We start from the raw sequence: 14,277 nt of genomic DNA, 5'->3' as shown, positions 1-14,277 counted from the left end.
TTATTGCTTCTGTCTGATTGAGGTGTCAACAAGGATGGGCGGCGGTTTGGCACCATCTGTCTGCATTTGACTGGTCTTCCTCCATCTCACTGGCTGCTGTCAGAGGGAAGTGCTGGAGTCTTGGGATTCAAGATGCGAGGTTATGGGCTCATTTTGGGGGACTTCGTGCCTCATGTTGCATGTGTTTCTGGATTCTGTTTGTTTCGGCTGTTTCTGAGCAGTTGGATTGAGGCGATCAATGTGGACATGGGTGCTTTGGTAGAATGGCCCTCCAGCCTGTAGTGGGTGAGCAACACAAGGCTGAACTGAACTAAACTGAATATTACTAGACTCCTGGTTTGATGTTGGATATTCGACGTACTGCTTGCTTTTTGCTGTTCGCACAATTTGTTCTTTCTTCATGCACTTGGTGTTTGAAGTTTTCTTGAACAGGTTTCATGGTGTTTCTTTCTTTCTTGTCTGCCTGTGGGATGATGAATCTCAGAACTGTATTCTGTACAGTATACATGTGTTGATAATAAATGTACTTTGAATCATTGAATCAGTGATTACAGTGAACAGCAAAAGATGGGTTTTTTCGCATTCTGCCCAACTCACCTAGTCTTAGCTACTGATGATGATACCTGGAATTGAGCTATTCCTTTTGGTGTGTAGGAGGATGAGAGGTGACCTGATAGTGGTGTATAGCATTATCTGAGGCATTAATCGAATGGGCAGCCAGCACCTTTTTCACAGGGCAGAAATGGCTAATGTGAGAGGGCATAATTTTAAATTGGTTGGAGAAAAGTGTAGGAGGGATGTCAGAAGTAAGTGTTTTACACAGAGAATGGTAGGTGCTTGGAACATGCTACCAGACGTGCTAGAGGCAAGTAAATTAGGGATATTTTAAGAGATTCTTAGATAGGCACATGGATGAAAGAGAACTGGTGGACTGTGTGAGAGGGAAGCATTGGATTGATCCTGGAGTATGTTAAAAGGTTGCCACAACATTGTGGGCTGAAGGGCCTGTACTGCCCTGTGCTGTAATGTTCTGTGTTCTGTATTCGATGATATATATTCCATACTCTTAGTACTACCTTACAAAAAAAGTTGTGCAGAATTCGTTTTCAAAGCCTAAACTTTAAATGAAAGTGTTTAAACAAAATTTGAAATGCAATAATTTTCAAGATTTCGATCAAAATATGTATTTCTTGATGGCTATTTATTCCCCTCCATAGATGCTGCCTGATTTGCTGAGTTCCTGCAGCATTTTATGTGTATTGGTTAGGATTTCCAGCATCTGCAGAATCTTTTGTGTTTATGTGCTACAACAAACCACGTTACTGTTGAGATTAAATCGATGGATTTAATTGAACAGTACTGTATTGATACAGGCCCTTTGGCCCAAACACTCCATATTGACAACACCGTCCATCCAGTTAGTCCCAATTTTCAGCATTTGGCCCCAGTCCCTCCAAGCCTCAAACCCTCCATGTGCCTCTCCGAGTACATGCTTAAGTGATACTCAACTTCTTCTTCTGGCAACCTGATCCACATACTCACCACCCTGTGTGAAAAAGTTGCCCCTTAAGTCCCTTTTGTATCTTTCCCCTCTCACCCTAAATCTATGCCCCATGGAATTAGTCTTTCCCACCATGAGGAAAAGACTGTTAGCATCCAATTTATCTTTGTCTTATAATTTTAAACATTTGTATAAGGGAACCTCTCATTCTCCTACATTCCAATAAATAAAGACTGACCTAGCCTGGCAAATCTCTCCCAATAACTCTAGTCCTAGCAAAATCTTTTCCCACACGGTTTCTAGTTTAACCACATCTTTCCCGTAACAGGTTCAGCAAAATTTGACATAGTCTACCTGTTAAGGGTGGCAGGTGGTGTAAAGGCTGGCACAGTAGTGTAAGTGTGGTAGTTGGCACAAATCTTTAGAGTATCATTGACCAGGATTCAAGTCCCACTGCTGTCTGAAAGGAGTTTGTTCTGTTCTCCCTGTGACCACCTGGGCTTCTCTGGGTGCTCCGGTTTCCTCCCACAGTCCAAAGTAAGGTAAAGTAAATTTATTATCAAAGTACATATATGTCATCATATACAACTCTGAGATTCATTGTATTGTGGGCATAGTCAATAAATTTATAGAATAATAACCATAACAGATTCAATGAAAAACTGCAACAACTTGGGCAAACAACCAGTGTGCAGAAGACAAAAAACTGTGGAAGTACAAAAGGAAAGACATAATAATAAATAAATATCAAGAACATGAGACAAAGAGTCCTTGAAAGTGAGTCCATAGATTTTGGGAACATTTTAATGATAGGGCAAGTGAAGTTGAGTGAAGTTATCCCCTTTGGTTCGAGAACCGAATGGTAATGGATAATAACTGTTCCTGAACCTGGTGGTGTGGGTCCTGTACCTCCTTCCCAATGGCAGCAGCGAGATTAGGATTAGTAAATTATGGACATGTTATGGACATGTTGTGTTGCTGCTGGAAGTATAGTGACATCCTCAGACTGTGTTGGTTTGTGACGTACTCAATGCATTTCACTGTACTTTTTGATGTACATATGACAAAGAAAGCTAATCTTCTCCTTCAGGTTCCCTTTAGTAATGTAAAGTTAGATTTTTCCTTGTTTTATGGAAAATTGTTCTACATATTTTTGTGAGTGAGGTTTAGTGATACTGGCTTGGGGCTTGTAACTGAGTTTTTTGTGTTTTCTGTCAGTGATCTGGTAAGCAAACTGCAAGTGGCAGTAGCAGAAGTCAGAGACTATCCGTGCATGAGGCATGATGTTGGATTGCTTTGATGATTTAACAGAGTCTTGTTTCAAATCAGTCAGCACTGAGAGCAGATTGCCAGAACACAACTCTGAATGATAGCAAAACTGATATATTAAGTATTAGATGATCCTGAATTATAGATCCATAAAATCTTTACCTTTGCAGCAACAAACAAAAATCTTGAAAGATCAACTGCTATTCCATGTAACCTGGTAATTTCTTGTAAATACTTTTGATTTATATATCTCAGGCTATTCGTGGGCAGATTGCCCTAACTCTCACCATATGATCTGCAGACTTAAAGCAAACTGACTTATGCAGCAGCAAACTACTGAAAGATAGACTTTTGTTGCTGGTGATGTTTTCTTTGTGTTTTCTCAATTAACAAAACAAGCACATTTCTGTTATAAATGAAAATGTATTTCTGGCATTGACAGGTGTCCTCCTCTTGTTCAAATAAATAAATGGAGGCGTCTTGTTTTCTTAAGAAAGCATTTTGTCTTGAGTTTAAGACCCAGAGAATCAGAATCAGGCCCAGAGTATTATACCAGTTCCTGTTTATAAAAATAGCTGACAGCTGTGTATACCAACAGTGTGAAAACTCTGTCATCAAACTAGCCAAATAGAAAGGTTCAAAATTCAAAGTACATTTTTATCGAAGTATGTACTGTATACTATATACAACCTTGAGATTTGTTTCCTTACAGGCAGCCACAAAACAAAGAAACCTAAGTTTAAAAGAAGACCGTCGGACACCTACTGTACAGGGGGAGAAAAAATTGTGCCAACACTAAAAGTCAGCAAATAACATTCAAAACTGAAGTTCACGAAAGTCCACAGCCACGAAGCCAGTCACAGCCAATCCAGGAGCCCATTAATTCCAGTTCCCAGCCTCAGTTTAGTGTAGAGACGAGTAAATCTCGCGAGCAGTGAGCTGAACACCAGCCAGTCACTCTCCTCGGGCCTTGACATCCTGACCTTATCAATCTGGCCCGGTGCTTAAATTGGCCAACCGGCGAGTCGTTTCTCACTCTCTGATCCGGCCGCTTCCACTTCAGTACATTCCTGTGCTGGAAAAGGGCCAGCAACATCATGATGAATCTGACCCACCCTGCTCATGGACTGTTTGTCCCACTCCCATAAGGGAAGAGGTTACGCAGTGTCCACGCCAGGACCACCAGACTCAAAAACAGTTACTGTTCCCAAGTGGTTAAATGGATTACTCCTCCGTCCACAAACCCACCCCTCCACACCCCCAACCACCACTACTTCATCATTTCCAGTAACTCACCTAGCGCCACTTTACAGACATACAATCAATCTATGTGTATAAGCTATCTTATGTATTTAAATTGCTTATGTTCTTTATCTTATTGAGTCTTTTATATTATCTTATTGAGTTTTTTATATGCTGAATCAGATCCGGAGTAACAATTATTTCATTCTCGTTTATACTTGTGTACTGGAAATGACAATAAACAAACTTGAACCAATGAAAGTTTTAAAAAGTGCAATAATTTCACTTGTGAGCCTCAGAAGAGAGACATCTTTTTAGAACAGAGATGCGAAGGATTTTTTTTTTGCCAGGGAGCCAGTGAATCTGTAGAATTCATTGCCACAGATGGCTGTAGAGGCCAAGCAATTTGGTATATTTAAAGAGAAGGTTGATAGGTTCTTGATTAATAAGGGTGTCAAAGGTTACAGGGAAAAGGCAGGGGAGAATGTAGTGTTCATAGACCATTCAAAAATCTGATGGCAGAGGGGAAGAAGTTATTTCTAAAATAATGGATGGTGATGGTCTTTAATGGTCAATGCTGCCTCCTTGAGAAATCGCCTTTTGAAGATGTCCTTGATGGTGGGGCGGCTTGTGCCCATGATGGAGCTGGCTGAGTTTACAACTCTCTGCAGCTCTTTCTGATCCTGGACCCTCCAAACCAGATGTGATGCAACCATTGAAATTTCTCAGAAGCTGTTCCTAGACTGGTGAATGTAAACACTGTATGGTACTTTACAAGATAGAAGTGCTGTAAGAAGCAGGACTGAAAATAAAAATTTGAAGACAAAGAGTAAACAAAGTAATAATTTAATATTATTTTGACTAATAATGTTACAGAAAAGCTAATGATGGGCTTCAGTATTGCAAAGGAAAATAAGGAATTGACAAAGCTGTTGTGCCCGTCTTCTCACAGAGGAATTGACTAATATATCTTATCCAGGAAAGCAATAAAGAATCAGAACTCAAGTCAACATGAATGAGAAGGGGCTTTTAACAATGATGTTGCCATTAAACACTAATAAAGCTGCATGACCTGATGTTTTTCATCCCAAGGAGTTAAAAGATGTAGGTGTAATTGCTGAAAATTTGCCAGAATGTTGTCTGCATGCACAACATTGGAGAGGTTGAAAACTTGAAGATTACAAAAGTGATCCTGTTATTCAAGAAATGAGAAAGTCAGGAAACAGAAATCTATAGGCCAGTTAGTCACTGGGAAAGTGCTGGAATCCATTGTTAAGAAGGTCATTGAAGGACATAAAAAGTACATAAAACATTCAAATAGAGTAGATATTGTTTTCTTGAAGATAAATATATTTCACAAATGAGCTAACGTCCTTGTAGATGTATTAACATGGGAGATAAAAAGGAGCCAGTAGGCTGGTGGATCTGGATTTGTAGAAAATATTTATAAGGTACAACATGAAAGGTTTCTGCAAAAGGAAAGGCACAGGGTAGGGTGCAATATATTGACAATGGTGAGGGAATTAGTTAACAATCCAACAATTCCTGTGGTCAAGAACCTAGATAAGCCTAGCCACCCACCCCCCAGGTCAGCGAGTCGTGGGGTTGAAGGTTGATGTGAATCTGGAGGTTGAAGCCCGGACATCAAAGTCCCATGATCGGTGAGTCCTGGAGTCGACAACCAGAGGTTAGCAAAGTCCAGGATTCAAGACCAAAGTCAACAAGTCTGGAAGTTGAAGCCTGAAGATTATCCATGAGTATGTGTGTGAGCGGTGGGAAACACTTAGCAGCAAACACATCCTTAGTTTGTGTTACTTGATAACTCAAACAATGCATTTCACTGTATGCTTGATGTACATGTGATATATAAATCTGAATATGAAAAGGTAATTTATTGGTTGGCTATCAGTCATCCAATGATTGGCTTATCTCTGTGTCTATTTCTTGGGTTCTTATGACCGAACCATCACTCATTACTAGGCTTGTTCATAGCAAGAGATCACTAGTTGTACAGAGAAAACGGTTCAAGGATATTTTAATGTTTATCATCTGCACAGACTAGTGGAGTCTATGGACAATAACCACTTAAAATGTTGGAGCGTTTGAGAAAAATAGAGAATTTCAAATGCACTTATCATGACTGGTGAGAAGTTTGTTAAAGGGATACTTTTTTCTTCTCCAAAATCAAGTTGCTAGAAGTCTGAAATGCAAACAGAAAATGCTAAAAACATTGATCAGGTCTGGACAGGATCAATGGAGAGAGACACAGCTGATATTTCAGCTTTGGGCTCTTCACCAAAACTGGGAAAGAGAGAAAAACATAAACACAAGAGGTTCTGCAGATACTGGAAATCTTGAAGTCAATGCATACAAAATGCTGGAGAAACTCAGTAAGTCAGGCGGGCAGGAATAAACAGTTGATGTTTCCGGCTGAGACCCTTCATCTGGACGTAATTAGGTCTGAACAGAACAGGCAGGAGATTCTAGATGCTGGAACTCTTGGGTAACACACATGAAAAATGCTGGAGGAATTCAGCAAGTCAGGAAGCATCTTTGAGGGTGATATAATAGTCAATGCTTCAGGACAAGATCCTCCTCAAAGAGAAAAAGAATTTAATTCCAGTATATGCAGGTGTTGCCTGACAATATTTCCATCATTTTTCCTTTTTTGCTTCTCTTTTTACAAATCTGAAAATAAAGGTCAGATGGCCACGAAGGAAAAATATCTCAAAATACTTCTTTGCATAAAATTCCGGTTTAAGATGGTGCTGGTGAAGCACAGTGACTTCTTGTCGTTAGCAAACAAAACTACTAACTATTTTATTAACGATACTTTTTCTGGTAAACAATCACAATTTTTTTTCTGCACATTGGGTTTTTGAAAGTCTTTTTTTAATAGGTTCTATTGGGTTTCTTCATTTTGTGGCTGCTTATAGGGAGACAAAACTCAAAGTCGTATAAAGTATCGCACACAAAATACTGGTGGAACGCAGCAGGCCAGGCAGCATCTATAGGAAGAAGTACAGTTTATGTTTTGGGTCGAGACCCTTCGTCAGGACAAACTGAAAGAAGAGATAGTAAGAGGGCCCGAATCATCGACTATACCTCTTCCTATAGATGCTGCCTGGCCTGCTGCATTCCACCAGCATTTTGTGTGTTGCTTGAGATTTCCTTGTGTTTGTGTTGTATACAGTATACATACTTTGATAATAAATGTACTTTGAACTTTGTAAACTTGCAAAAATGAGGGGTGTTCTCACGCACAGAGCAGTCAGTGATAGTTCAGTGAGTAATCTTGAAACTAAGATCAGTGGAGTAGTTTCAACAAAAGTCTGTTATGTAATAATGAAACTAGAGTAGTCATATTGAATTAGGAGATAGATCACTTTTGTATCATTGAAATGCTATACAGATTTACAGGGTTAATGACCTTCTCCTTGTACTGTGAATCTAAATCTGAAAATTACTGACTGGTAGTTCCCTAAAGTTAAACTGATGAAGGGTAACCTGCCTCAACCACTTCCTCTGGCAGCTCGTTGCAATTACCACCCTCTGTGTGATGAAGTAGCCCCTTGGATCCCTTTTAAATCTCACCCTATACCTGTGACCCCTCATTTTGGGCCCCTACACTGGGGAAAAGTCTGAAACCATCCTCCTTAACTATGCCTCTCCTAATTTGCAACCTGTTATCCCTCATTCTCCAATGTTCCTTGGAACTAACACCTAACCTGGCCAACCTCTCCCTTTCTCTTATAACTCGTGTCCTCCATTCCTGGCAACATCCTCATAAATCCTTTCTGTGCTCTTTCCAATATCATGGTGACCAGAACTTTGCAGTATAGTTCACAATGACTTATACAACTGCAGCATAAAGTCCCAGCTCCTGTACTCAATGTCCTAACTGATCAGAATATCTTGGAATTCAGTAGGAACAGACAGATTACTTACAACATTTCGAAGAAATTCTCAACTGTGACAATGTCCGAAGTTTATATAACACAACAGAATTATGGAAATGATTAATTAATTGTTGAACATGTAAATGCAGATTAGAAATTATACATTTACAGTCATAGAACACTGCAACATGTCCTTTGGCCCATCTAGACTGTGCCATATTATTTATTTACCTACTCCCATTGATCTGCACCTGGACTATACTCCTCCCTTCCATGTACCTATCCAAATTTCTCTTCATTGGTGAAATCAAACCCACTTCCATCACTTCCTCTGTTAGCCAGTTCCAAAACCTTACAGTGCTCTGAGTGAATAAATTCCTCCTTTATAACCCTTCAACTTTTATTTAGCAAAATATAGATTGAATCTTTTTCTAGTCGTCAAGTACAATGCACATTATGAATTTAGCGATCTACTACTATCAGGGAGGCAGTACATATTTAACATGAGCTGTTAAATATGTCAGATGCATATTTAACATTTAACATTTAACATTTTAGGAACATCTTCTTCCCATCGACCATCAGATTTTTAGACAGACAATGAACCCAGAAACACTACCTCACCATGTTGCTTGCTCCTTGCACTACTAATTTCCTTGTATTTATTCTAACTTATAGCATCTTTTATGCATTGCACTATAATGCCACTGCAAAACAACAAATTTCACCACATCAGTAATAATAAACCATGCTGATTCTAAATTTTGCAGATATTCATACCATCTGTAAATATCCCTTGCCACACCTTTGAAGTTCAAAGTACATTTATTATCAAAGTATATATAAATTGTACAACTTTGAAATTCATCTACTTACAGGCTGCCACAAAACCGACAGAACCCAAATGAAAAGTCCAACGCAGAGAGAGAAAAAAACAGATCACGTAAACAATAAAACCAAGCAACAGCATTCAGAATGAAAGTGGGTCCATAGACATGAAGCCCAGAGTAGCGGAGCATCTCAGCCTCAGTTTATCACACAATGGGGAAAATCATGGCAGAACTTGCAGACATGAAGTGTGGAGTAGCCCACAGCCTCAGCGCTGAGGAGAGTGGAATAAATGTCATGGAGCAGCAGGTAGAACTGGCTTGACCCTTGCCTCCGGTCCCAACACCCTACCTTTTCAGTCCATCTAGCCCGGCATTTAAATTGTCCAAACACCAGATCACCTCTGTACTAGGGCCTGGGGCCCGCTATGGGTCTGGACTCCACCACCATGTTCTGGCCCGAGCTTTTACCATGTTCTACCTGAGCTTTCCAAATTTGGCCTGGTGCTTAGATCATCTACCCGGTTTAGGTAGATGGGCTGCGAAAATCCTCCACTCCGACACTTCTTTACTCCAACTCCACTTTGAATGTCCCTCAACCTCGCTCTAACCACTTCCTCTCAACCATGTCTTGAGCTCATTCTGACTTGTGTCACATCTGCACACCTTGACCCTTGAACCCTGGAGTCAGCCTTGCCTCTTTTATTGTAAGCAGTAATAGTTTACCACAATCTTCCACAGAAATGTGTTACTAATAAAGTATTTGGTTGTATTTCTTGCTTTATGAACCACCAGTAAGCTGTCACCCATATTCAACAGCACAATTGTAAATGTTCATTTGTAACAAGTTGCTTCTCTTTAAACATTCTGTTGTTGAACTAACCTGCACAACACTAATGAGTACTGTTAAGCAACACTATGACCATTTTGACTAGTTTGCACTAAAATGGACATTTTTGTTCTAATTGTGTTCTTTCTTGTAATTGTCTATAATTTATGTTTAATTTATGTTTTCCTTGTGAGTGCTGCTGCAAATAACACATTTCACTCATGCACAGGAGCATGAACCAAGCTGAAGTGTGGAAGATGCAGCTTTTAGACTAACAACATATCCAGTGTGCAACTTGTGAAATCTCTACAATGTCAGATTAAAATGACTCATACAAAATCTCCAGAAGTCCTCATGGGGAACCTCATCCATTCTCCATAGTACAAATAAACTTACTCAAGTTTTCTGCTTCTGTGGTTCTTCTGGAAGTAGCCATTCTCCTTGGGGAACCAAGATATGTGAAGCTGTTGCTGGAAAGTGTCACTGAGGTGAAAGATCAGCCACGATCTTATTGAATGATGGAGCAGACAGGGGAGACCTCAACCTCCCCTTCATTTCTCATGTTCTCCTGCTCTTTGCACTTATGGCAGTGTAGCCTCTGTTCTGTGTTCTCTTTTGGGATCATTTTGTCAGAAATATCTCCACTTCTGCCATGTTCAGGAAACATTGCTGCAATCATTCCTCATCTACAGCTCACTAATGTATTGGCCATGGCTTCCACCTGTCATACTGTGATGGTTAGAGAACCCAGCTTTGTTTCCTTTGCACTTGGTCCTCAGCAGTGTATTCCAAAACTAGTTCGCAGTATAACTACTGTATATTCTTCTCTGTGTTGTCTAGTAAAGCAAGCAGTACTGAATGACTGATACATAATCACTATCCAGAGCCACAGGACCTTTCTTTTTTTTTCAAAGCTCAGCTTTCTAATATAACAGCTGAAACTTATAGAGATCAAAGAATTGTTTTTGACTTCCAACCAATATTCTTTGTTCAGCTTCTTGTCATAAATGGGGGCCAGTCTTCTGTTTCTAATGTAAAAGGCAAGCAATAATCAGACTGAAGTTAAAAGGATATCATTGCAAACTAATACATAGGATGTTAACTCATGGCACCTGTGCTTATTTCTCAAGAGATGGCATGTTAAGACAATAGGGTTATGTTAGCGGGCCCGTTTCAAATCTGACAACACTGTCTAAGTTACTTGGTTCAAGGAAGCTTGCTGATCAGATTGATACTATTACTGAGCACATCAAATAACTGATCTGTTGATAGTTGGAAGAGGGTTACCTCTCACAGCATTAATTGTAGGTATCTGTGAACTCTGTCCCCAGATTTTAGACTATTTGTGCCAAATGTATCTGTAAAAATACCTCCTGTGCGAAGTCACTCAAGTGGCAGAAAAAGGGTATAAATGTAAGGGATCAGTCAGGTTTGTTAGGAGTAGCCATGGAACAGCAAGAGGAATGACGGAAAGACAGAGTGATGAGAATCCATTCCTCTGTCTTTGATTTCTATGATTGACAGTATGCTTGTTTTGCAACTCGTTGATATTTTTTAGTAAAGGAACCATTTGTAATTTGGAAATCTTTTATAAGATAGAAATCCTCTGTGAGTTTTAAATAGGGTTAAAGAATTTTTGTCTGGATTTAAATGTGTATCACTGAAATAAATGAACTGGGTTTAAACAGCTTTGTTAGCCGGAAGTATCTCCTCCTTGGTAGGAATGGGGAGACTCAAACAGTGGATATCGGTAGGTGAACTTGCCATTGAAGATAAACAGGGAAATGAGCTGGCCTTTGAAGAGTGGGTGGCCACAGACTAGCCTTCCTTTAGAGAGGATAGCTATCTCTGTCAGATAAGCCTTAAGGTCTTTGCTTGAGTATAGAACTTTGTGGTCAGCAAACCCAATATTGTCACAAGAGTACCATACCAAACATACTTTGTTGGCGGTTAATAACAATTAATTAATGACTGTAGTTGATTCGTCAATGTAACCAAGGCCCATGGTGTATGTGGACAGCAATGTAGTGTAGTGGTTCATGTCATGCTCTACAGCACCAGTGATCAGCAGATTGGGGTTCAGTTCCTGCTGCTGTCTGTAAGGAGCTTGTATGTTCTTCCCATTACACCTGGGTTTTCTCTGTGTGCTCTGATTCACCAAATGTTGCCGGGACTGGAGGACTTTAGTGATCAGGTGTGGCTGAATAGGCTGGGCTGAAGGGAAAGGTGATTTGATGGAGATACAAAAGATTATGAGAGGCACAGATAGTGGAGGTTCAGAAACTTTTTCCTAGGTAGGAGTGTTAAAAACAAGAGGGCATAAGAAGACGTTAGGGTAGCTAACTCGCTTAATTTGGTGGCACAGTAGCATAGCTGCCAAGGACTCTGATTCAATTCAACCGCTATCCATTGGGAGTTTGTACATTCTCCCCGTGACTGCGTGGGTTGCCTCTGGGTGCTCCAGTTTCCTCCCTCATTCCAAAGAGTATGGGAGTGGTAGGTTAAGTGATCATATGGGTGCAACGTGTGGTGTGGGCTTGTTGGGCCGGAAGAGCCTGCTACCGTGCTGTATCTCTAAAAGACAAACTCAAGATTTAGTTATGAAAGTTGATTTAGGAAGTATCTTAAAGGTAGAAAGAGAGGCAACAAAGATGGAGGGCTATCAGGAGAGAATTTCCATGTTTTAGAGTCTTGGCAACTAAAACTATGCACCAGTGCTGGAGCCGTTACAGTTGATTTGTACACTGGAGAAGGTGAAGTGAAGGAAGCTGTGAACAGAGGACAGAAGTAAAAGACAAATGAAAAGACAGTAAAAATTGGAAAAGGAAAATGAAAAATTTTTTTGTGTTTACTGTTAGCCGAAGTACACATTGGATTATTCTTTGCCGGTTACATCTGTTATGCCTTTTTCTTCAAAGAGTCTCTTAAGCAGAAAATTGAATGAAATACGCTGGATATAAGTAGAGGGATAATAAACAGCTTAAATCTACTGGTTCTGAGAATGCTTTAAATGAAAATGATTCCAAGTGCTAGGATCATTGTACTAACCAGTACCACAAAAACACCTACCTTACCATTCATCAGAATGATTAGATATTGTTCAAAGGAAGTTGTGAGCCAATGCAAGACTTAATTGGGAAGATAGCCCAAACATCTGAAGTCATTTCACTGAGAGACTGATTGATTACTCCAAATAATTAATCTCTCCTAGTCCCATTTGAAGGTAAAACAGATGTGAGGCCTGTATCTGATGAAGCGCCAACAAGTTATACATCAGAATTTTAGGCTTCCACATCACAAGGCACAAGAGATACAGGAAATGACACACACGTACAATAATGCACTTCACAAATTTTCAATTGCCTCATCGTGGAATGCCAGATACTGGAAATAATCAACAATCCTAAACTCCAGCAGATTTAGCCAGTTTTTAACATGATGAAGTTGGAAGAAAATATGTCCCTAAGTCACTAAATTGTGATTTATAGTTACAACATTTCTTAATATAAAAAAGTTCAAATATTTTCAGCAGCCAGACATGAAATAGACTGTTTTCTGTGCCTTTCGATCCTACAAATAAATGGCACAATATGATCACAGTAAAATGTAATCAAAATTGAATTTGTTTCTAAATAGAATGGACAGAAAATATCACTAAGCTGTCCTTATTTCTTTCTGATCAATCCAGATGAATATGCTGGAATGCCTCTACTGGTGGTCCTTAAAGAATTCCTGAAGAAATGGTTAGGAAATAAGTCACAAAGGTTTCCTGAGTAGTAGAATGCAACAACACGTCTCCCAGCAACACACACAAATTGCTGGAGGCAGTCAGCAGGCCAGACAGTATCTATCGATGTCTCAGCCCAGTGCTTATTCATTTCCATAGATGCACCTTGGCCTGCTGAGTTCCATCAGCATTTTGTCTGTGTTGCTTGGACTTGCAGCATCTGCAGATTTTCTCTTCTTTGTGACTGGACAACATCTCCCAGGATCTGGACGGGAGGTCAACTGGCTTTTAACTATTATTGACATGAATGAAGGAAAAGATCTGGGGGAAAGTTGAAAAGAAATTTGCGAGGGTGGTAGGTGGCAGGGGAGGTAGTAGAAGCAGAAATGATGCCCAGGAACAGAAAAGGCTACAGAAAGTGGTAGATACAGCCCAGTCCATCACAGGCAAGTTCTCCCATGTGTACAAGGAATACTGCCGAGGAAAGCAGCATCCTTCATCAAAGACTCCCATCATCCAGGGGGTGTTCTGTTCCTACTACTACCATTAGGCAAGAGGTACAGTAGCCTTAGGTGCCATACCCACAGGTTCAGGGACAGGTATTACTTTGCAACCATCAGGCTTCTGAACCCATGTGGATCACTTCACTCAAAACTACTCTGAACTGCAAATGTCTGCAAGAAAATAAATGTCAAAGTAGTAAATGATAACATGTACATACTTTGATAATAAATTTACTTGGAATTTATTTTGAAGTTTACTTCAAAGTTCAAAGTATATTTATTATCAAAGTATGTGTACTATATACAGCCTTGAGGGTCTATGCAGGCAGGCACAAAACAAAGAAACACAAAATAACCCATTAAAACCCCCACACAACAAAAACCACACCCAATGAGCGATTAAAAAAGAACAAATTGTGCAAACAATAAAAAGCAGATAAAAAACACACAGGACATTAACTGCAGAGTCCCTGAAAGTGA

General features: G+C 39.8%; 1 protein-coding gene and 1 long non-coding RNA gene across 6 annotated transcripts in view; one reads left to right on the top strand and one right to left on the bottom strand.

Annotated features, from left to right (window-relative positions):
- xrcc4 (X-ray repair complementing defective repair in Chinese hamster cells 4) overlaps positions 1-14,277 on the top strand; it is a 388,378-nt gene that overhangs the window by 234,066 nt on the left and 140,035 nt on the right. Inside the window, exon 8 of one of the 5 annotated variants that reach the window (XM_059969366.1) lies at positions 3,483-3,827. The exons of the other annotated variants lie outside the window; for them this stretch is intronic. Coding sequence (XP_059825349.1) covers positions 3,483-3,583 — 101 coding nt within the window. The 3' untranslated portion in view covers positions 3,584-3,827. Of the gene's footprint in view, positions 1-3,482; positions 3,828-14,277 lie in introns of those variants that run through there. 5 annotated transcript variants of the gene reach the window in all.
- LOC132393924 (uncharacterized) overlaps positions 1-14,277 on the bottom strand; it is a 73,876-nt gene that overhangs the window by 39,607 nt on the left and 19,992 nt on the right. The window lies entirely within an intron of this gene.

This window comes from Hypanus sabinus, chromosome 5 (genome assembly GCF_030144855.1).
Source record: "Hypanus sabinus isolate sHypSab1 chromosome 5, sHypSab1.hap1, whole genome shotgun sequence".
Classification (NCBI taxonomy): Eukaryota; Metazoa; Chordata; class Chondrichthyes; order Myliobatiformes; family Dasyatidae; genus Hypanus; species Hypanus sabinus.
The sequence above is the reverse complement of the archived record's forward strand: the minus strand, read 5'-3'. Positions and strand labels throughout refer to the sequence as shown.